This window comes from Electrophorus electricus, chromosome 12 (genome assembly GCF_041902795.1).
Source record: "Electrophorus electricus isolate QZ-2024a chromosome 12, ASM4190279v1, whole genome shotgun sequence".
Lineage (NCBI taxonomy): Eukaryota > Metazoa > Chordata > Actinopteri > Gymnotiformes > Gymnotidae > Electrophorus > Electrophorus electricus.
The window spans coordinates 3,665,664-3,690,859 of NC_137508.1; the positions used below are offsets into that span (position 1 = coordinate 3,665,664).

At 42.2% G+C, this 25,196-nt stretch overlaps 1 protein-coding gene across 2 annotated transcripts; it reads right to left on the reverse strand.

Moving 5' to 3' along the window:
- Positions 1–25,176, reverse strand: marchf5 (membrane-associated ring finger (C3HC4) 5). Of its 2 annotated transcripts, XR_003410926.3 has the most exons (7): positions 24,802–25,176; positions 11,510–11,712; positions 3,876–4,006; positions 3,576–3,759; positions 2,400–2,566; positions 1,870–2,152; positions 1–949 (listed from the first exon to the last, which is right to left on the reverse strand). XR_003410926.3 is itself a non-coding variant. In XM_027014136.3 (6 exons), exons 1-6 carry the CDS (start codon positions 24,843–24,845, stop codon positions 2,036–2,038), a joined length of 846 nt encoding a protein of 281 aa, XP_026869937.1. In that variant the 5' UTR covers positions 24,846–25,176; the 3' UTR covers positions 1–2,035. The 2 variants fall into 2 exon arrangements, 1 of the variants encoding a protein (XP_026869937.1); XM_027014136.3 differs by having other exon boundaries at positions 1–2,152.
- Positions 25,177–25,196: the final 20 nt, after the last annotated feature.

The following is a 25,196-nucleotide window of genomic DNA, read 5'->3' on the forward strand; positions in this document are numbered from 1 at the left end:
AAGCATTGAAAAAATACATTTATTCACAAGTCAACCATAACTAAATTCAGAAGCAATATCTGTATATACAATGCATACATTTATACAGCAAAGTTCTGTGTTTGGCATTATGGTCTCTGTGAACTGTTTTTCTGGTACATCTCAAGACCTTTCAGACACACAGGCCTAAGCAGTAAACTACTGGCTGCCAATGTGATAAAGGGTAACTGGAGGCTTGAACAAGCCCTTTTGGTGTGGGTGAAGGCAAATAATGCAAATGTAAATTACATTTTTTTAATTAAATTATAGTGAGAGGTTACTTAAGTTATAAAAAATGAGCTTTTCTGGTGTAAGTTTAAGTCACAGGCTGAAGTGACTACAATCCTATAAACCAACATGGAATACATCCCCACTGAATGCAGTGTTGATTTCCATTCCAGAATAGGGTGGTCTGTTCTTGGCATGCCATTTTACACAAAGAGAACACAACACCCTAGCGCAACAAAGTTAATACACTGATGGTTGTACCTTATTTTCCTCTCGTATGATCGTCTCACACACAATGGCAATCACAAATGCATCAAGGTTAAGTGTTGATCACATGAAAAGATTTTAGTCCAGAAACTTAAATCTGCACATTTGGCATATTCACTAGTGTCAAACAGCTTATGGTATAATTCACAGAGGCAACACAATCCTGGAGTAAGCCACTAAAGCTAGTAATGTTGTGCCACACTCCACCTTCCCTTGACGGAGACAGCCGTCCATACTCCAGGAAACGGTCCAGTAGCGACCCCTTCACCAGAAGTGCTGTGAAGAAACGGATGACGGTTCCTGTTCAGCGTTAACAGCATTGTGAAGTCTGGTGCACGTAGCACCAACAAGCGGAGCGACAGCTGAGACAGGAGCACCAGGGTGAGGGTGGACTGAGGCCTCTGCTTGCAGTCATTCCGATTTTGAAGTTCTCTCACTAGGTGATGCAACGAGAGAGCAATTTTACCAACTCCATGTATAATAGTTCGCGAGGATCTTTCGAATATGCTAGAAAAGACCCAGAAAAGGTAGTGCCAACCTTTAAAAAAAAAAAAAAAGGGAAAAAAGTCACCCATTTTAAACCCTCAAATAACTCAGAAGTTAAAATGAAAACGTGGGTTGGGGGTACTCCAGTAATTACAGGCTCCATGAATAGACAAGTTACCCTCCCTTTCAAGAATCATTAAGTCTCTAGTATTCCATTGTTAACTGTTAATTTGACATCATTAAATCAGTATGATTGCACAACACTGATAGAGGTCACTCTTCAAGCCTGACAGTGAAGTCTCTAAGACAAATGTGCATGTATATTCCTGAACTCCAGCGCTCACTGGGCTGCAGTGTCCTACAGGGCCACTGGGACTGCATATGGATGCATGTTACCATTAATTAAAGACTGAAATACACCATAGTCTAAAATTCCTCATTGCTTTTATAAATCAGAGTAGGTTTGAGATGCAAACCCTTTATGCCTTTAATGTTAAACATTAAAGAGAATAAACACAATGTAGGATAAATGGGGACATGTACAGTTATACAGCAGAATCACTGATTCATTGAACAGCCCCCCATTCAGTGTCATTCCAATGTACCTCACTGTCAAAAAAAAATTTCACATAAAACTTACACTCGATTAAAAAAATACACCCTATAAAACACAGAAAAGTAGTAACCTCCCACAGTTTTGATTATAGCTGGAGAGAATGAACCTAAATCTTAAGCAAAACTGATACGGTGGGGGACATCACATTTTTGGGGAGAGAGACAAGAACGAACAGCTTCTGTGAACCATGTGGTGCGTCAGTGCATGCTGCAACACCCGTCACTCCACCCGCTCCCTCGTCCTCCAGTACGTACTCAGTACGATCCAAACCGACGCTCGCCGCCATCGCGTTCACCCCAGCAAACAGCATGGACTTTGCAGCACACAAGCACACAGAGGAGATGGTGCAGGTGGCATGGAGGTACTGGTGAACTCTCAGTCTGGAAGGGGCCATGGCTGCGCTCCCCCACCCACCCCCACTCAGGCCTCCTCCTGCTCGGGGAAGTTGAGAATCTTGCGATGGGCCTGCCGGAGGTACTGCTGCTGTTTGAAGTAGACCTTAAACGCCCCCTTAATAGCCACAAATGCAATGCCACCCTGCAGAGAGAGGAAGCACCATACTGCATTATGGCTGCATATTCTGTGCCAGCAGTGAGACACTAAAAGCCAAAGGAGATTACACATGATGCAAAAATATGGTTAGCAAAAAGCAAGGTACTTTTCACAACCGCATGCATGGGGTGTTTCCTTCAAAGAAACAGCAGTACTAGAAAGACCAAAATGTTTATTTTAAGAAAGTTAAGTTTATTCAAATTTTCCAACAAACTAGTGACAGTAATCGTACCAGGATGGTCCTTTGCAGGTTGGAGTTCACACTGCTGAACATGAGCTTGCCCACAATGGTGGCGATGGTGGGAAACACCAGGGCTCCACACAGGATCCGTGTAGCCGACACGTGATCAGCCAGTGGGCTGGCCTCAGCAGGGATCCTGGGCACCGGGCAACCAATCCCTGCAACACGGGTAATCCAGAATAAACAAGTTTACATCTGGAGGAAAGATTTGCTTACAATAAATTTCAATACATTTATGATGGAAATTATAATGATACATACATTCATTAATTCATTCAGTATTTCCTAGCTCATCAATTTTTTTTTGTCTTCATACCCTACACATTATGCATGTGCGCATATATGAGAGGACAGATGGAGGCATGTGCATACGTGTGTTTGTGTGCAGAATCAAGCAAGGACTGAAATTTCAATACTTATGCAAATAGCCTAGTTCATTTACTCCATTCACTTTTTCCCTAAAAAGCTAAAAATAAGAAATAATTTTATCATCATGAGAGCTCGCATGCAAAAGTGACTCACAGCTGGGGTTTGACTGCTCATCTCAAGATATGTGGGCTCTTTCACACTAACAGGAAATTATTAGCTACATCTCCCGTGACAGTGGGTAAAATGCCTCTGAACGATCCGCACACCGCTCTACTAGAGACAGCTGCTGGGAAACCGTTCCTTGTTGTTGTTTTTTCCTGGGCTCCTGTCAGGCCAGTATTCCAGCGTGCATGGAACGTTATATCCATGTATGGATCGTTTTTGCAGAGGGGGGGCAGTGAGGGGCAGCGCACTCCCAGCCCACCCACTCAGGGTCGTTGAGAGCAGCTCTCGGGTTCTACTTTCCCCTCCAGCAGTCATGCCCTCTACTGATGAGCACAGTGGGACATACGCAATACTCTACCAATAATGACTGCTCCAGGAACACAATCCAACACTGACAGCACCTAAAACCAGCAGTAACAAACAAAACCTTTCCACACTAGAATACCACGTGGCAGATTCTAGCACCAAAAGGCTGCACTATATGAAAGACACTAACCTTCACCTGACCATACAGCACATGAGTGTCATAATATATTGCAGGCCACTTTACAGCAGCTGCCTGTGCTCAGGCACCAGCGTTCATGGCTTTACACAGCACTTTACGGCTCATCCCTTCATGGCCGGCGGCCTCACCTGGGAAGATACTGTTCAGGATCTGCAGCTTGTTGGAATACTTCCTCCAGAGGCGGAGCACGTAGTCCTCCCAGCGAATCATCTTCCCCAGAATCAGCATGACTGGGATGGTGGGCAGGCCAATGAGAAGGAAGAGAGGATCCGCCCGCTCCATCACGTCCAGGCCCTCCTTATGACCCACCACCTGGCGCCGAGGGAGAAACAGCACCCCTCACTGAGCTGCAGTGCCGACACGGACGGGTCTGCAAATGTAACGCCCCCGTTTTATGGGCTCGTGAGACGAGGAGTGTTTGCTCCCACCTGCATGACGGTGACAGCTCCATATGTGACTGCAGTCCAATAGATGGAGCCCACCATGATGCCGGCAGCAGCAAAAGGACAAGCCTTGGAGATGAGCCTGTCTGCCAGATCCAGCACATACACCACCGGCCCTGTACGTACACAGACACACACACACACACACACACACACACACACACACACAGACACACACACACACAGACACACACACACACAGACACACACACACACACACAGACACACACAGACACACACAGACACACACAGACACACAGACACACACAGACACACAGACACACACACACAGACACACACACACAGACACACACACACAGACACACACGAGTTTACACTAGGTTCTTTCAAAATGAGCAGTTTATAACCTAAATGCAGCAAATTGCAGGTCAGTTTTAACTATTTTTATAGAATTGTAACAAAAGACTTTCAAAGTGCCATTCGTGGAAGTTTTTTTGAGTTTTAAGCCATTCATCACAGTTGCTAATGTGTGGCTGAGGAGCCAGATGATCACACCCTGCATTACACAGCACAAATGAGGAGGACAAGCTTAGTAGCCCGGCTACTGCATGAAGCATGGGGTAAGGAAGAGCTAGGAGAGGGACCCAGCGGGACTCAGTAGTCTGCCTTTCCAGCAGGGGGAAGCAGATCTTCCTTTGGCAGCCCACTGTCGGAGCATGCTCTATAGCTCGCCCTGCGCTCTCCAGCTAGTGTGTCTCCGTACCAGGCTTTTCAGACTTGAGTCCTGGTAGTTAGCAGCACACCAGATTTGCCTCAACTAGTTAATCCACTTGAGTAGAGAAGAAGAAGAAGAGGGAGGGGGAGACAAAAGCTAAAATAAATGCTGCAGGTCGAGTTTGAGAGCCTTACTCCAAACGTCTAAATATACACGGAGCGCTCAGTAGGACGAGTAGGAATTCAGCACATGCTGATGAGTTTTAAAGTGCTGAAAGGTTGCTTGGACCATTGATATGTAGCACAGACAGATAAGAGCACGGGTGTGTCAACAAAACACCATGGACAGAAGAGATGACTATATACCATTTAACAGGAAAACTCCTTTTTCCTGAAGACTCTGAGCTCATTTCATCATTAACCTTTGATTCACACTGACACAGCATGGTTACATTACTCACCTTAGCTTGAGTTCAGCACACAGATGCACTACCTAACATGAGCCAAGCACACTAGAGTCACCAGCTGAATACTGGACAGGCACACACCCGAACCCTACCTAAGGAGCAACACATCACAACACGGGAAGCGCCTTTGAAATATTAGTCACACACGTCTGCATTCTGCACACTCACACACTTTCAGAAAACAGCAAGCCTCTGTATTACCTGAGGACTCACCAGTGCACATATCTGCTACCATTCCTAAAAAGAGACACTGCTGCACTTTGAGGCTTTGAAATCAAACAATAAGGAAATACCTTGCAAATTACTAAGACTATACAGGTAGTGTCATAACAAAGAATGCATTCATCACAGAACCGAGGAGTTCAGGGCATTGCCGTAATGGTATCGACGTCGGGCTCTCAGGGAAGGTACACTTACAGCCCTCAAATGTGCCACCCTCTCCCCTCCACACCTTTCTAGCTCACATTCCAAAGTGGCTGAAGAGGAAATCATGCAATATTTACTAGCAGGCAACCTGATTTCTTTTCTCAGGTCCATTCATGTGCTATTAATAACTTCTTCGTAGGCCTTCAAAAGAACAGGGCGTCTACACACAGTGCCGGCCTTCTCCACATACGCACAAGAAATATAGTGCTGCTTGCAAAAAGGGTGTCAAAAGTTGTCGTCAAGTATGTGAGCACCAACTGTTCACTAAAGCATTCCATTAACACCAGTGCTAAAAAAACAGAACAGTAAGAGGTGGTACATCGTGCTAAGGCCGGAGGGAAGGCACCATTCCCCATCAGCCACTGCAAACCAGAATGAGGGCATAACGCAAACTACCCAGGGGCGGCGCTGAATTGTGAGCTGTTGGTCTTAATCGAGACACCCTTGATGGAAGGCAGAGCAAGTTCAGACTGCTTTTCTCACCCTGTTTCAAAAAAGCTGAGGACGTGGCACCGTCGCTATGGCACCACAGGCTGGCAAAGAAAGAATAGAGCATTTCAAGCTGACATACACCTCCCTTCCAGCTCAGCTAATATCCTTCTCTCCCACACTTGTGAGGAGACAACACCACATGCCCCAGGAGAGTACTTCTCAACGTCCATCAGCGCTGCACACACACATCCTTCTTCTCACACGGGGTAGCTGGCCATCACCAGTTTGCTTTATTTAAATGTTTTTCATGCAATATCAATAGTCTGGCATGCTATTCGCAGCACGAGCCACAGTGCAGATATGAATAAGAACTTGCCCAGCATGCTCAACGATTAATTATGAGTCTTTACCACGAGTGGACAAATAAGCTGCCAGGAGCCACTTAATATTTTGGAACTGGCACTATAATTGGGAAACTATGAAAGCATGTGATTCAAATATCATGAGTGCTGGAAGAACCTTTTATAAAATTATCTTAGTTGAAGTTTCCATGTAAATACAACATGTGTGCACGTGGGCATTTAAGCAAATAAACTTGTGTTAGGTTTCACATGGGAAACAAATACAGACCGCACTCAAAAATACCGACTGGCTTTTAAGAGACTAAAGTTGGGTGTACGGCCCACCCGTACTGATGTACATGGTCAGAGGAAACCCACCTCACAGGCCTAATCTAAGCAGCACTGGTCCTGACAGGCATAGGCATTCTGCAGGGCTGTGCTTCCAGCGCTCGCTCACCGAGTGTGCCAAGGTCATCCATCCATCCATCCATCCTCACCGACACTGTGACGACTGCACTGGAGTTCTCCTCTGCTTTCGCTCTGCGCAAGTACTTCAGCACTGCAGTGGGGAGGCGGTGATGGTGGGCTCGTGGAGTGGAGTGGGGTCATCCTTAATGGCTATTGGCAAAAGGGAGAGGGACTCCGTTTCTGCTAGCGGTTGCAGATTCCATAGTTAAGATAATTAAAAAGGGGGCGGGGTGCAAAATGAGCCGTGTCGCCGATGGGAAAAGTGCTTCCAGCAGCTCTCTGGCAGAGAAAGCCCGTGGACAAAGACGTTCTGTCCCTGACACTGGCCATCACCATGGGGCAGAACACAGAGAAACAACCCAAACAGCATTTTCCCTTTGGTCTCATATGATTTCAAATATTGACTAAAGAAAATATGGTAAACTGGTACAACTAGGAACCATTACGAGTCAATGATGAGCAGCGATGAGAATTCCCAAAAGTCTGTGTTTAAGTGCCTTTATCCACAAACATGGTGCACAATGGAGGGAACTGTACATTACATTCATGGATGATTTTTTTTTTTTAATTTCTTTTTTTTTGGGGGGGGGGGGGGGTATCTGGGTGTTGAACAGAGGTGTCACTGAGTCACCAATTATCAGCATGACAAACCTTTCTGCTCTTGTGTCAACCCCTGCTGATCAGTATTTTTGAGAGATTAGCCATATTTCAACTGATTCACTGCAGCCATCAGAACGAGATCCAATTCATGGCATTTAAAACTGCATGAACTTTATTGAGAGTGGACCATACCAAACATTAATTTCATTACCAGTGAAATATGGTCAAAGGTTTAGGAATGAATGTTATGAAATTTATGACTAGCTTGAATATAGCCCCACAGCTGACCAGGCTTTCTTCCACGCTACGCCATCAGAAGAAATCAGCTTCAATTAACAGTGAGCACTGTTTAAATCACCAAGCGTCAAATTTAGGCGATGGCCTAGTAAATGTCAGTAAGCACTTCACGCTGTTCCTGGCCATGCCAAATAGCAGCAGGTCATGCGATAGGAACTTTTGTAGGTTTTCAAACGACGCAAGCAAGAAGAGAAACACTGTGAGTCAGGAGAGACTGACACTGCAGTACTGAATATTGAACAGGCCATTCATGTGGACTTGGAAAAAGCAGTCAGTGCATTTGATGCTGTGCCCGGTGGGCACCATCTTGCACTTCAACAAGGTAGGACACGTTCTATTTAAACTTTGATAAATATAGGGTTATTTGCTACACTTTTTTACACACACACACACACACACACACACACACACACACACACACGTGCATGCATGCAGACACATAATAGGTTGTTTTCATTTACTGATCTAGACCTAGATATAAAGTTGACCCCTCTCAAATGCCACCCATGCACACATGAGTGCAACTCATGTAATCCCACCTCAAAGAGCTGCACCAATCAGCACCAGAGCTGGAACATTACGAGACTGCTAGTCCAGTCTCAGGAACTCGGCTCTGCAGCAGAAGTAGTGCACTAACTAATAACTAACTAATAATACCCTGCTAATTGCGTCTGATGATCCACATAGACGCTCTAAAGGGTTAGTGCTGCATTCACCAAATTGTGGGATATATTTCTACTTTAAAAAGAGCCAGTTGGAACCATCTCCTTGTGGATTTAAACAAACTTCGACTAGGTTCCAGGTTTTTGAGACTACCCTTGACTAATGCAGCCAATAACTACAAATTAAAGCAACGGACCGCAGCTATAACAATGCTACAATAGACACTGTAACTCCAGACTTTTCTCTCTTACCATAAATAATCAGCATTAATACAGTGTGAATCCTGCAAGTGGGACAGTAATAACTGCTGACGGCCACAGGGCACGTCCTTCCTCTCTCGGTCTCTCCAAGCATGCTGAAGGGTAAGGTCAGCTCTGTCTGCTGATCGCATGGGTGCTGTCCCACTGCTCCATTATTTTTAGACTCGCTCGCGCTTTAGGTGATTCATCACTTCCAGCCTAGCAATGAGCTAGATGAGCATTTCCCTGCAGTGGCCTAATTGACCCATACGAAAGACACAAAAGCACGCACAAACACACACACACTCACGACCCAAGAATTCACTACGCAAGAGGTGCAGCTGCTTGCTTAGACAACCTCCAGTGTCTTCCTGTTGGTGTGATGCTATTTTTCAGTAGTCTGTCTTCATGCACAATGCAAGCTAGATATATAACAGCTTCAGAGATCCAGGAAAAACCCACAAAATTGGATACGAGGAGATCATAAAACTGAATATCGCTTTGCGAAGTGTTCAGCGCTAAAATCACTCTGCTTTACGACCAATGTGTGTCAAAGAGCAGCTTTATGACAGTACAGCACTGTTTGCAAATGTGATACATGCTACTTCTCCACGTTATCTTTCGTTAAAGATGACGTCTATTCTTGCCTCTATAGCTGTCTTCTGTCAGCAGGCATCCTGCACAAGCTCAGGAAGCCTCTTTCAAATCAATTTCAAGACCCCAAAACAAAGATTTACTGGCAGACATCCAAGCCAGTACTTGTCAGAAGAAAAAACTTAAACCACAAAAGTTTAGTTCCCACAAAAGGAAACAGAAGTGTCCCATGCTCCCGCTCACCTCTCATCACCTCTTCAGTCCTTCAGTCTGAAGGCCACTGGACGTGTATACAGCGCCATTACACAACTGGCCAGAGTTGAGGAGGTGATGAGACAGAGACCATACCTTCCTGACATAAACCAATACGAGCCAGCAAAACACACAAGGAGGAAAGTAAGGAAGACAGGACCTTATAAAAGGTCATGCAAAGAAAGTTATTTACTCGGCATGCTGTTACAATAATGCAGCTCTATGTGGTTTCTGTCTGTCCAATTTAAGTAATGGCAGGAAGAGTCAGAAACACAAGAGGATGCAAGACATGAAATGATGCTGCGACTCACAAGGAGAGCTACAGGGATTATTGGAATTGTAAAAAATTTGGCCCAGTAAAATCATGGATTTGCACAATTATAGAAAATGATCATTCACTGATCATGTTCGTAGTCACTGCAGGTGCCTATAATACACACCACTGGAAGAAACTTAACCATCACACAACGTGCACAAAGTAAAATGGGAAAGTCAGCCGCCCAGTCGCTGTGCTGCGAGACAGAGGGGAGAGAGGAGCAGCGTGCCAGTGGTCTGGTCAGAGTGCTCCAGTCTGCTGGCCTGAGTCCAGCCGGTCCGGCAGTGCTGCGAGCACTCCAAATACCCCAGGGCCCTGTTTACTGCCACTGGCGAGTCGAGCGCAAAGCAGGGGCGACGCTTAAGAAATCAATCACTCTGACCGTCTCCCGCCACCGCTGCCGACTGCTGTCCTGCGTAGCGAAGAGGGGAGGCTTAGCTAGAGGCTTAGCTAGGTGTGCTTACACATGCACCCACAGTGGGACTCAGCGCCAGCAGGTTTAACGGGCTCCTGATAAGTAGTGGCGGCGCACTGTTTTGTGTCACCAAAGTTCCACGACGAACACACTATCAAGTTTCCCTTTTTTCCTAAAAAGGACTTGGGGCTTTTGCCATCGACGCATCACAGGCCCTGCTTGGGATGCAGTGGAGGGCGTTTAGTGGGAAGAAACAGGAAAGCATGGAAAGTTTCGCAATTCAATCAATGCCCAGAGTCCTCAGGCAGCTGCCTGTAGACAGCATTAACCACTGGGGATGAGGAAACAATCCAATGCAGCACACACGGACCTCTTAAAGCTGCAAGTGTCCCGTCTGTGGGACGTTAGGCTTTGCACACAGGGATGTATGGATTACGGGAGGAGACCATGTCTACGCATCATGGTAGGTCACTTGGTAAGGGGTCATCCTGGCCAAGGGCCCACACTGTACATATACGTGTGGGCTTGTGTAGCCCTGCGCTGGACACATCCCTACAGTCTTTCATTATGTGGGCTTCTTCACTGGGAGCTGTGGACTTATGCAACTTTATATAAATATACAAATCCTGCCAATATTATTTAGGCATGACTGTCTATTTCTCTTAAACATCTTTCCGCATATCCAAGGGCTGCCATTTCAACGTCAAGGCGTTGGTGGAAAGCGTTGGGCATGTCCCAGACTCTTAAAACCCCAGTCAGGAATCAGTGTAATTTGCAGGGCAGGTTTTGGCCCTGCACAGTTTTTAACAGGCTCTCTGGCAGCGAACTGAGTCATGCTCTTTTGGAAAGGCAGTGGCTATTCAACAGAGATGGTGAATGAAGCCAGCGACTCAAACTTGAGTTGCACTGAAATATTTTGAAACTAACAACTCAGGACAGTCAACGTGCGCTACATGCAGCAGCAAATTAACAGATACTGGCAAAATGATGTCAACATTTACAAGACGTTACAACGCGCTGAAAGGTCAGTGTTGAGTGCAAGCGTTTGTACATGCTCCACTGCCCTACTGCCATTTTCTTATCAGTTAACATCAGTTTGCAGACTAGTGTAAATTTAACATTAGGTTTCAGGCACGGTTCCATGCCTTTGCAATTGACAATGCATATTAGTTAGTTTATGCAACCAGCAACGTCAAATTTGTTATTCACGTGACTTGACACTTCACTCAAACTCCTATCCAGAGACTCAACCTGACTCAGACTTGCACCCCTGAGACTTGACACAAACTTATACCAAGTGACTCAAACATCTCTGCCATTCCATCATCTCTATGCGATTAGTGCCAGAAGAGAACCTGTGGAGTTTAATGTGGCCCAGGCTAACCCGGGGAGTTCTGGCCACGTGGTCAGTCCGCATAACAGCGCTGAGCGTACCGAGCTTGGGGAAGACGATGAGGTACTCGGCGTTGCACTGGGGGCAGGCCACGCGGGCTGTGCTGTTGCCGCGCTGCTTCTCGTCCACCCAGCGCTGCAGGCATGCCTGGTGTACCCACTTGGTGGAGCCACGACAGCGGCATGGGCGAACCCACTCGGCCGTGCGGTCGTCCTCGTCTGTGGCGAAGCACACCCAACAGCTCCTGTGGGAAGGAGGGATAGAACGCAGGGTGAGGTCCCCCAGACATGCACCGACTCAGCCGGGTTACATTCTCATTCCTTGGATAGAAAGCTCGGCTTCTGGGTGGAGCAGCTATAGCTATGAACAAGATATACCCTTTAAGAGGGAAAATAAAAACAATCAATATTCAAATGATTTTTGATTAAAGAATAAGGTATTGTCACACAGCCAGAAAGGGAGAGTGAGAGAGGACTGGATTATGCATATCTGGAGAGGAGCCAAGGTGCCAACATACCCTTAAAGACAACACCATATCCTGGAAGAACTAATAGGAGTCATACCTGATCCAATTGCAACATACTTTGAGGGTAGAACGCAAGTTGAGATGGGTCATATCTTATTTTCAGTTAATCTTGGTTATGCATGTTAAACTTTGACTCCTTGGTATGCTTGTGTCGATCTCACACTAATCTTATTAACCTTATTATTTATTCACTAGGTATAAAACTTGAGGCTGCATGCTCTTGAGCACTAAAAAAAAAAAAAAAAAAAAAATCAGCTCCAGGAAAGAGGAAGAGAGAAAGATGAGACAAGGAAAAAGAAAGAAAGAAAGAAAGAAAGAAAGAAAAAGAAAGAGAGAGAGATGGAAGAGGAAGACAGATAGGGGAAAGTAAAAGAGGTTCAGTACAGAACACTAGAAAAGAGCACAGCTTTGGGGTCAGTGACTAAGCACAAGTTAAGATAATTTGATCAGCATCCCAAAAGGAGAGACTATGACGTGAAGAATAAAAGGAAAAACAGCAAAGAATTCCTACTAAACTCATCAAAAAGGATTAGGTAAGGAACACGTCCGGCCAGCCAATAAAAGCAATTTCCTGCATTCTAACACAAGTTAGTACCCTGATCTAATCAGTAAAAATCACAAAAATAATTTACTGAAACACTGTACACAGCAAGCATAGGACATACAAAACTACAGCTGCCAACATGGCTGAGGTAGATCATTAAAAACATTCTTATAGCACCCCTTGGAAGAAGCTCTTGCAATAACCAGACTATGCAGCGGCACCTCCCATTTCTGCACTAGTAACACCTGGAGAGTAGGGCGAGAAGGCCGGTCTACTGACCAACCCTGGCTAACCCTACTGTCACATGCACAGATGCTGGGGGCTCTGGCACTCTGCCAAGCCTCAATTCCCATGATGCTTTGCTGTGAAGAACTCAGAAGCATCTCACCTTTCTTTTTTACTATTAGTTCTTCCTTCACCTAGACATCTGCATATTGACAGCCAGCCTGCCATGCGTGGCTGAACTAAATAGGATGGATTGCATGAGAAGTCAGGCTTTAGTTTATTGAGTATGCTTTATGAATTGTAAAAATCAAGATAAAGTAATTTTTATGCATGTTTCTGTGCATCTATATTTGCAAGACATTAACCATAAACTTCTAATAAAATGTGATCTGATCTAAGTCATAAAGATAAGTTATTTAACAAACAACAGACAACATTTACTAAATACATTGTTTAAATCAAGGGTGGTTGTGACCTTGAAATTCTGGTTATAGAATTTCAGTATTGCAACATGATCCAAACAAAAGAAATTTTAAACAACTTTAGAAGTATAAATGTTGAAGCTAAAAAGATGAGGCAGGGGCCACAAAAAGCTTTTTTGAAGACTGGGGCCTTCATCGATCCACAGCGAGGCAGATGACTTGGAAATGGAAATCTTCAGCAATGCTGCAACTATGTCTAAGGGAGGGGGGGGGGGTCCTACAAAGACCAGTGCGCATGCGCACACAGAAAATGCATGTGACAGATCCTTAGGGGGACATCTGGGGACCTGATAGCATCCCACGTATGTGATGTGTGTTCCAAGGCCTACAATAATAGACACTGCAGAAGAGTGGTGCTCAATGGCAGGTCACTACAGGGAAAACTAATGCTCTCCAAAAGACCACCATTCCCAATCTCTAGTTTGCTAAAGACCCACGAAGGCTTCTGCGTACCAGCAAACATCAAAACCTCTTCCTACCCATAAATCATGGTGGAAGAAATAGAATGATGTGAGGTTGCTGTCCTGCCTTAGTGTCTGGACAGCTTTCCGTCACTAGCCAGTGACTAAGCTGTATGAGGAAATCTATGGCTGAATGTCAAGGCGCCTGTCTGTGATGTCAAAACTAAGAGACTGGGTCATGCAGCATGACTATAATCTAAAAAAAGAGTGGCAAATCAAAGGAATTCCAATTTCCACTGAAATGCTGTGATATCTATGGCAGGCCATTCAAGATACATCTCTCATAAGTCCCATAAACAGAAACCAATTTGGACAGTATTACGTCAAAATACCTCCTCACTACTAAGCAACACTGAGCAGTAAATAAAGAAGGCCTCTGGCTCCAGTAAACTAAACACTTTCCATCAATAACCTTAATGTGTGTTTTTGGTTACATGAGATCATCACTATGAATTTAAATGAAATTCTAATTTTTAGATGCCATTCATGCTTAAATCCTTGCAATTTCAAATGGTTCACAGTTTATTTTTATTTAATTAATTTTTCGCAACTGTATGCTCATATTAATTTTTTCAAACATTTTGATTATCCCACAAGAGGACAGGATACAGCAGTACCAAGTTAACAAGAACTTATGACTCATGCCATGACTGACGCAACAGCACAATAGCGTCACAAATGAAAGAGCAAAGGAGAAAAAATTCCATTCTATTCTTTATGTGGGAAGAGTACCAAGTCTCTTCAGCAAGTGTCACAAGGCTAAATACCTAAGAGCATGTGGCTTCTACAAGGCTCTTCAGTGAGAACAATGTAGCCTCCCATAATCGTTCCTTATTAGCCTGTCAGCAAGACATCATCTTACTCCACATGAAAATGATCATTTTTGCAACCGACGTCAGAAATCCTCAAGACAAACAGGCACACAGGGAAACAAACATCTGATAATACATCACTGGATTTCTAGGCAGATTCAAGTGTGTCTGTGTATATACACAGACACACACACAGACACACAGGCCAACAAGTTACCAGCATATTGCATCACCGAATGCAAGATCTTGAGTTCTGACCCCAACACTAAACAGTCAAAGGACCACATTTCTATCCACCATCATTTTGTTGTGCGGCAATGGGCCAGTTTTTCACATTTATTTTCACTCTGTCAGTGTAACATTTACATCCTCATTTCCTTAATTGCACTGAACCTTGAGCATTTGGCATTTCACTGGCTGACTAAAACAATGATTAATCTCCATTCTGTACACAAATCACCACCTAAACAGTAATTACTGGGAAGCGTGGGAGCAGAAAGCTCCATCCAACTGAATGATTTGTCATCTGCTGATAAGCAGCGAAACACAGCTGAGCTCCTGGGTGGATGTTGTCCCACATAACCCCAATTAAAAGGAGCATGCTCTCTTATGCGGAATGCATCAATTAATGAGTCCACGTAGCTGGAGGAGTCCCTAAATAACAGAGTGACTGAAGATTGTGTGAAGGTCAACAGCTGTCAGTGCAATTTTATCATAAGACAAATACCTGCAAATCCAACTGTTTTGTTCCATTTAGACTGTTTAGAGCATTACAGGAACAGGCTCAGGTTGCCAAGAAAACGCACGCTATCAGTGAAGTGGTATTTAGTTACACATGGAACTAAAGCTATTTGTATAATCCTAATCTGCAGCAAGCAGCATGGTTATGGTTGTGGACTTTAGTCCTGACTGTGAGGAGGACACGCTCTGAGGACAGGCCTCCGTGGGGAGTCTCCCCCCCCCCACGCTCCCCACTCACATGGGGGAGGGTCAGTTCGGCCCAATCCCACAACTTTCCATTTATAATTGAGAGCTCGGCACCTGCTATGAATAATGCAGGGGAAATCTGTGCTCCTCTATCACTGAATGTGTGGCCTAGGCAGCAGAGCAGGAGCAAGACCGCTTCTCTCCACTTTGTTCTTTCCGTCCTGCAGTCCTGCATAAAACATGACCTCTGCAAAGCTCCTCGAATGACTCAGGAGAACCACAACTGCCTCTTATCGGACAGAAACCATTAACCTCCGGCCATGAAGTGACCACGAGACAAAATAAGAAGTGTCCTGTCATCTGACCAGGAGCGACTGACCCAACATAAATAAAGTACTCTGGATTATTAAAACAGAGGCATTAAATGACACTTTCCAGAACACTACATCTGTGTTCTAAAGTTTTTGACCCGAGAAAATTATGAATGATCCACAAACAAGATAAAGTTCTTGTTAGGCCTCGTGGTCCTGCATGTGACCGCCGTTACTCACTGTTCACAGCGGACGTAAAGGTTACTGACTGGCTGAGACACTGGCAGTCAGCTCTCCAGAACAGCCAAGGGGCGGAGATGAACAAAAGGCCCAAATGGTAACAGATCAGCTGAAAGCAAGCTGCAGACCTAAAGGAGGAGAGCGGACAGACATAAAGTGAGGGAAGAACAAAGGAAAGGTTCTCGACGTTTGCCCAAGCTTCTCTTACTTTTGTTCCTGTAACCCTGCCTCTCTCATGACAGCCTCGGATACAACGGCGCAGAAATGCAATCCTCCCTGCGAAACCCAAGCCTCAGCCTGCTGCCGCCTCCGGTACATAATACACATCCTTGTGCAGATAAGGATTGTAAATGTTTGGGGTTCAGAGTAACGCCCACTCCATCACTTTTTTAAAGGTGTAAGCTCAAGGTCAGGCCTAACTTTCAATTCTAACACTGCACATCACAACAAAAAGCAAGGTTAACAATGTCTGAAAAACACGGTGTTTGTGACATTATATTCCATTGTGTAAAGTCCATAAGTGCCTGAACACTGACACTGGACAGTGACAATTTTTGTGGTTTGCTTAAAAAAGAAAGGAATTTGAGGAACCCCCCCCCCCCCCCCCCCCAGCTAATGTTGGGTAAACTACATGAGAATTCAAGGCTAGTTTTATGCCATCCTTCCATTTTGAACAAATGTCAAACCCACAAATGTTGTTAAATCACATCCAGTGATCAAAATTAACACAATTGGGGAAAAAAAACAAAAACGCACACAAAATTGCAAGGTCTTATACATGGCAAGACCGTAAACCCTATACAAGAGAGTCATGGTCATGATCAGACATCACACATGCTCTGTCAGGCTGCCAGTTTTAGTTCCTTCATTCAGTAGTGTGTTGCTCTCAGTAGATCTTCATCTTATCTGTCCATTGTCCCAGAACAGTAGAGGCTGTTATTTTAAACAATACTCGCCTTTCTGTGCTTGAGGCTTGCAAGTGGTACACCAGCGTTAAACTCTACGATTTGCTTGAAAAGTAGATTGTGTCTTCAGGATCGATCGTGATATAAAATCCTCAGATGTAATTTCTCCATGGTTCACTCAATAAAGAGGTACATAAGCTCATAATATAGTTGAATTTTAACCTCACTGTCATCATTCCATTTCAAATCCAGTGTGATGGAGCACAGCTAAAAGCAAAAAGTGCACTGTTATATTACCATAGGCTGTAATGAAATTTGACAGACAAAAACACCACGCAAGCTCTTAGAAAATGTGTCCCGAGACATTTGGTGCTTGGCTTGAAGTTCCTTAATAAAAGAAACCTTTTTACATCAGAAAACAAAACTGCAGAGTCATTTATAATAAAAACACCCCTTTCTGCAAAAACATGGTGTTGACAGTCATATGATCTTATATGAATACCAGAGGTTTGCAAATATGTCCAGTTGCACACAATGGACATCATGAAGAGCGCCTAATGACAATTTAGTGAAACAGCAATAAATTTTATATATCTCCTATAACTAACAGAGCACTTAAAACTGTAGGGTGCAGGATTATCATAATTAAAAAGTACAGTTGAAGGTTAAAGATGAATGATCATTATGAAAAATAAATTGCACAAATCAAATACGCATATTTCAATTGTTGTTCTTGGGGTAATTTTGCCCTCTTTAACTGGGTGCTTTCTGGTCAAACTCAGAAATTCTTTGAACCATAATACAGACCATAATAAATAAGCAATCAGTTTTTGAATGCAACACCACCAAAGAAACTAATGTTTTTGTTTTAACCACATTTGAATGCATTTATACTTCCTCTGAAGTGTTCATCTGTTTAACAACCTGTCCAAAAAATCTTTACATCATCATCAAATGCAATGTTATCTTTATTTAAAATTTCTAGCTTTTTAGAACAGCGTATTGTCTTCAGACATTTAACCCCTACAGCAAAAGCAATGTATACAAGTTTCACGTTTGTGATGCCAAGCGCTTCCTTTTTCCTTAGTGTGAAAATGGCATGTTTTATGAGCCTGCCATATTGTTTCACACAACACAGTGACACATTAACAGTTAATTTCTCTGTTGCTCATTCTCCCAACAAGAAAGCTTTTTTAATAGCTGATCCAGTTTAATGAAATCTCCTGTTCCACTGTTACCATGATGTAATTGAGATATTAGTTTGTGTAGCTTTAAGCCTCTCATTTTTCTTTCTCCTGACATTCACACATCAGCATGAGATCAGGCTTATGGTAGATGAGTACTCAAGTCATGCCTCTCTTCAGTGTGTGCTTGCTGCAAGTAGATGCACAAGGCTGGACTCCACAAGCAAGGGATACTTTGTACAAAACAAAAAATTATGAACAAATATTAAAGGTATAAATTATAATAAAGTTGTAATTATTTCCTTCATTTTAATAAATGAAAGTATGTACATAGTGATGTGTATTAATGAGTGGAAGGTCACATACATAACGGACTCGGAACAAAATTCCATAAAACACCATAAAATTGCTTCCATTGCTTATTATTAGGAATTAAATCCACTGCTAGACTGATTAAGTCAGAAACTGTGCCTTTAATGAATGTGGGAACTTTCTAAGCCTGAAACTATTTTGGTTCAGTTGGACAGGAATTAGATCAGGTTATCACTGCAAATTGCAGTCTTTAGATTTAGAAGAGGACAATGTAGGATCACTTTAACTACAGTCCTAACACATTTCAAAATGGTTCTACAAACACTTACTCGTAGCTCTAAACTAGCATTTCCCCACTTAATCATAGGCCGAAACCAGAGGACACTTCTCAGATCAGAAGCATATGACATCCTCCACCCACACTGTGAACTGGTATTGTGTCGAAAGGGGTTGAGTATTCTACCATAAGATTGGATCAGCTACAATGTAAGGACAATAAAACAGAAACTAGGAGAAAAAAGTTGAACGTTCTCCTGTGTTTGAATGCTAAACACTGCCTTATCTTAGAGGAAACATCAGTAAAACAGAAATTTGTACCAATTTATCATATTTTTACAGTAGTGTTAACAGCCTAGTTATATATTTAGAGAATATATGCACAGTAATGTAATGCAAGATAGATTTAGCTTTTTTTTTGGTTTACTTTACTTGCCTCAATTCACCATGCAGCCATCTTCTGAATAAAAACAAAGCTTCTACTGGCTGTAAACAGCGGGATAAGATCACCATCCTGAGAATTATGTTGTAAATCAAAAAGTGTTTCTCAAAAGATGAGACAGGCAGTCAAGATAAAAATATTTTAAAATAAATGTCAGCAGATTACTAAAAATGAAATGTTTCCAAATGCTAGAACACAACAAAGGAACTTTCACTGGGAGTTAGGTTTTCTAAACAGAAAACTGTGAATTCAGGAGTTTTGCTATGAAAGGACTTTATTTATTTCTTTTTTTAACAGTACTACATATGTATCTAATAGCTTGCAGCTTTTCAAATGGCCCATTTATGTATACTGTTTCTCAGTTCAGGTAGCCAGTGAGAACTCTGTACCCCAAAATATGTATGTTTGAGGATGAGGTTGTTCCCTGTCAGCTACATTAACATGTCTACTTTCTATTGTGACACTAAAGCTCATTACAATCAACACCGAGTCAAGCAATCTCACTCTGGCATTCAAAATTAAGGTCCCAGACCTCTAGATTACCATTAACATTTCAGTATGTGCAGGATATGACCCTAAGGGTCTATTAGATACCATCTGCAGGTCAGAAAATTGATCCTGCTCCCCATTCTCTTTGCCTGACTGCGCAGGTAGAGAGAAGCTATACCTGTAAAGGGTCTCTGGAACCGAGAGCCCTTTCCCAAGCTCTATATCCATTCCAGTGTTACTGTAAGACCACTGCAGAGCTAAATTAATTAACTAAATGAGAAGTTATTTTTTAAACTTCTCTCTCTCTCCTGTTCTGTGTGAAAGACTGAAATTAACGTGTTCGCCGACTGTTCGTGATATATTAAAGCTTCCACTGAACTTGACCTGATTAAACAAGCAGCCAGCTTTGGAAACTCAGCAATCCAGTAATTATTCATCAACCTATTTTATGCATGTTAAGGTTTACCCAAATGTAACTATACTGGACTAAACACCCTGAAAAAGTACAAGCAAATAGTTGACCATATACAGCACACATCCAGAAACTAACTATCCTATTTACATATTGAGAACTTAAAGAAATGTTAGTTAATTCAGATGCAACTTTTGAAGAGGGGGATAACTCTCTCCACAAAGGTTTCTTTCACTCAGCTAGAAACACATGACTGTGGGAACCTGAAGGCTATTCAACAGAAGGGCAGTTCACAATCCTGACAAGCAGGCAACAAAGATTTAAGTTTATTGTGGTTTTTATTTTGTCCCATTCCTCACTAAATGTGACATCTCATTCATTTCTATGGCCTGGCACAACTTTGGACTGTAAGACTTTGGACTGATCATCTTAAATTTCAATCATCAAAGTCTTCCACAGAGAGTCCTTGGCAAGCACAATATCACAAAATAATACAAATATTATCCTGTTTCAAAAAGTAATCCTCAAATACATCACCTTTAGGTCCACCTGATTCCATTTCTCCTGGCTGTCTTATCAGTTGCGATCTTGGGTATAATGTCCAAGATTATTTGCTACTCATTTTTGCCATGCCACCTCATGTATTTATTTAAATATGTGCTCAACAAACATTTCAAATGACAGCTGCAAATAAATTCAGTATGAAAGTAGAAATCATTTCAGGGATGAAATTTCCATCATGCCCATCATATTAATAGGTCACAAGCTTGACATGCTGATCAACTTTAAGAATGCTTGTTAAATTAATTAGGTACGTCAAATTTGTTGAAATGTTTGCCTCATATTAATTACTAAATAAATGATTCAATAATGCATTTTTTATTTCATGTTTCAAATAAAGGTCTGCTAGCAACCATGATAAGTCTCACTTATCAGCTCACAGGATGCAAAAACCAGGGGGGGGATGTGGGTAATCACTTCCAATCACACAAACAAATCTTATGTTGGGTGTTCAGATTCTTTTGCTCAACTCCGTGAGACAGCCGTGTTCTACTGACCAACCCAACACCCCCCACTCCATACCACCACATGGGAGTGTCACAAGACCCCCTTGTGATATATCGCATTTCAACTGCCAAGTCAAGAGGAACGTAAATTGACTTGGAAAAATTAGCAAAATATATAAGATAAAGATGCACTTACTGCAGCTCAGTCAATTTACTTTCCTCAAATTATACAAGTGTTAAATCTCTCTAGGTTTACTAAAACAAACTTGGTATGCAACTACTGGGTTAAGTCTGGATTCCATGCTACTATGCAGAATATGGTAGATTTATGCTAGCCTAATAAATCAAACTTGTAATTCTGATTTTAATATCTTAAAAGAGGAAAGCTACTTTTAGCAAGCCAGTTTCATTATAACAATCTGCATCTTAATAAACATAATATTTATTTATTTAGTTACAACAAAGTCCCAGCCTAACTATTTCATTCCAGTTAAGAGCAATATACTGATCTACAAAAACATTAAATGATATCTGGCTGAAATACGATCAAAGTAAAGCTCCTGTATTTGTTCAGTTCTGAGTACAGTATCACAGCCCAAGCTGCGTTTCACCTGTAGTGATCTTTTGGGCAAGCCAGCAATATGTATGATATATTCATTACATACATCAAAGACCACAGCATCATTTTCATTCCATGTTAGGGCAAGGAAAGTATTAAGATTTTGTAGTTACAACAGTTTAAAAAAATCACCATCCTAGGCATGATTGAAAACTAGAATATATTTGAGCCTTTTGTATTCAAGTATTCTATCAAACATTTTAAGTGTCAAAAAGTCAAAGAAAACAAAAACTTTAAATCTAAATATCCTTAAACAAACAAACAAACAAAAAAAACACAAAGTGCAACTTCTCCATTAGTGAAATGCCTTATCTCAAATAAAATTGGTAAAAACATTGATAGCCTAGGCCTATGGTGTAATGGGTAAAGCAGGGCTGAAGAAGTCGTGTTTCTCTCTATCTACAAAACAAACTGCAGATTTATCAGGATGAAAAGGGGTAAAGACAAAATGAGAATAAAATTTTAAATATGTAGAAATAGAAAGGGCTGATTTGAGAATGCTGGTATCGAAGGTCAGACAGGATCCAAACATGACTCTCCTTTGTGCAAGTGAAAGACTGCATTGCAGATGGAGGCAGCAGGGGGTGGTAGGTTTTGATAAGAGCTCCTCTCAGCCTTGTGCAAGATGCTGATAGTGTGCCTCGCTGTAACCTCTCCTTGGCTACAGGTGACATATGGCTCCGTGCTGGTATCTGTTTCAGCACATGTGTGTAAAGGGTTAGCAATGAAGATCTAGCATTATGCTTATGACTGCAGTGAAGCATTACACTGCTGACCTAGACAAGAATGTTAGCTCTCTGAGCCAAATGGCATACAACAAAAGTGAAATTAAAATGGGCCTAATGCCAAATTGATATTAATTACCATTGCAGGCTTATAGCATCTGTTAATATTTAGTACAGCAAATCTTGTTAGGCTATACTGAAATGACAATTTCAAAATGGTGAATATTTAATAAGGTATTACATCTCCCAGGCCTAATTTTCACCCTTACCTAAGGTGAGAATGAGGCTCTAAATGATGAGACAAACTTGTCAGAATATGTGCCACAAAAGATCATTATACAAAACATGCCAGGGCAGTAAGACATGAGAAGAACTTCTTATTCATGTACAATTAAAATGATCTTCCTAATACGATTCTTTCAGAATCAGACAATACAACCCAATAGGCTTTTGCGTACTGTTGCTGATGTACTGTGGTTATGTTGGACCACAGACCAGAAGAAACATCTTGTTCCAAACATCTTAAGCATATGGAAGAATTAAAATCTTTAACTCGACAAAACTCAGACCCAAGTTTTAAACACGGTTAAGTCCTGTTAACACCTGGTCCTTTTACATGACTTATATCTTTACTGTATGCTGATAAGATTTTAAACACATGCATTTGCACTATGTAGTTAAAGGGTTAGCCAAATTGACTCCTATTTAGCATGAAAAATACAAATCGACTCCACACACAGGACAAGACACTAAGTGTTGTTTGTATTTTCTTGCTATTTATACAATAATAGCCACTTCATATCATGTCTCAAAAAAATTTAATAAAAAAAAATTAAAATTAAAATTAAAAAGATCACAAATTCATTTTCCTGAACCTAGACAAAAAACCCCAAAACCTTTGCATCCACCTTAAGACTGTTCCTGGACAGTTACCACATGACAAGATTGGGAGGTACTGATCATAAAATGTGGCTTGCAGAGAAAATGCATTTATACCCGTTTGTCTTAAATGGATCTCAGATGACCCCCTGGAGTGATTTAAATGATAAGATTTAAATGTTTTTAATGAGTCTTGGGTGCATTTAGACTTGCATTTTTATGTGGATAGCTCCTCTCTGGAAATCCTGATACTCAAGATGCAAGTCAGTGTACACTGGGTCATAGTGTACACTCATTTTCAAAGTGAACAAACTTATGTACAAATGTACCCTGATGAGTTACGAGTCCACTTATTGGGTTTGTTTTACAGCACAGGGATGTGAGCAAAGAGCTTCTGGCAAACAACAAACTCTCAGCAAAAAATAAATGAAATTATGGACAAGGTCAGGACATAAACAACAGCCCTGCACCACAGTGAGCAGAAAAGGAGTAAAGCAAATCGATAACGCATTGCTGCAACCTTAAACTTAGTCATGGCATTTACCAAAAAGCTTCTTAAATGTAAACAACGTGAGGTGGCAAATGGATGAACCACAAGAGGCTTTTGCAGCTCTTAGGTAGTTGAAGGATTGAAGGCATCTTGTTTTATACTGGAATATCTAACACCATTAATCTCACACCAAATCTGACATATCCAATAATTTTACAGAGTAACATACTGAGTAGTGCAAACCCCCAAATGACTGTCAAACAAATGGCACAATTTAAAAAATAATAATACTGAAACTCAAGATTACAGCAAAGTACAAAATACGATATGCAAAACTTGAGGGAGGAGACATTCCAAAAATGGCCAAAACTATGGTGCTGGCTTTTCCTTCAGAAGCCAGTGGCACGTTATATCTCACTTGGTACCACATAAGAATCAGTTCTTCAGATTTTTTTAGGCTCTTGTTTGTGATAAAACAGAGAGAACCTTGCAGCTCCAGTGAATTAAGATGCTTTGGCTTGATCCAGGCAACAATAAAACAGCCAAAGTAGATCACCATGTATACACCTTACAAGAGCAACAAGCAATAAAGGAGCATGCTATTCCTGAGAAATACATGTGTACTCCTTACACACACACACCCCACAGCCTCCCTCTATTCATTTTTAGCAAATACACATTTTGGTAAACACAATCGCTACAAATGATGTGTGCGTGCTGCAAAGAAGTTGAGCTGGGCTTCTGGATAAAGACGTTAGTTAGAAATAATGAAACTGGAGTAAGAATCACACCACAACGCAAAAACTGAGGGACAAAAATAAACGCGTCATAAATAGACAGGGGCTGTGAATAATTTGGATATAAATTTGTAATACTTGATAGTGCAAAGACGAGTTAGCTCGGTATGCTTTGGCTAAATTGGCCATTTTGCAGATAACTCGTACGCTTCGCCAACAACTTAGCTAGGATAACCAGCTAACTAGCTTTCCTAGGCGCATTAGCTAGGTAGCTAGCAAGCTAGCGCACACGTTCACATTTACCGACAATTTACCATCATTCACATACCTGTCCATAATTGGCTGCATTGCAACAGCACCCTCGTCTGCCATGGCTCCTTCTTATGCTCTCACGCCTCCAAATGCACAAAGGGAACCGTTGATCTTTTGAAAACGTAGAAACTTTTGTGGCGGCTAGGCTAGCTAACTAGCCGAGGCTAAGCTGGGCCTTATGAGGGCGACAAGCCTCGCTAGCAGCCAGCTACAATCAGACACTTAATGGCAGGCTGAACTATCACGTTGGTACATCGCCTCGCTAATAACCTAACCATGCAAACCAATCGTATGCTCGGAGACTGCGCTCTTGCACAGCATAACTAATACTTTATTTGTTATCAACGTTATCGTGTCGGTGTGACCGCTCGACTCCATTTACCGCTCGTGGCTAGGAGGTGACAATGCGCA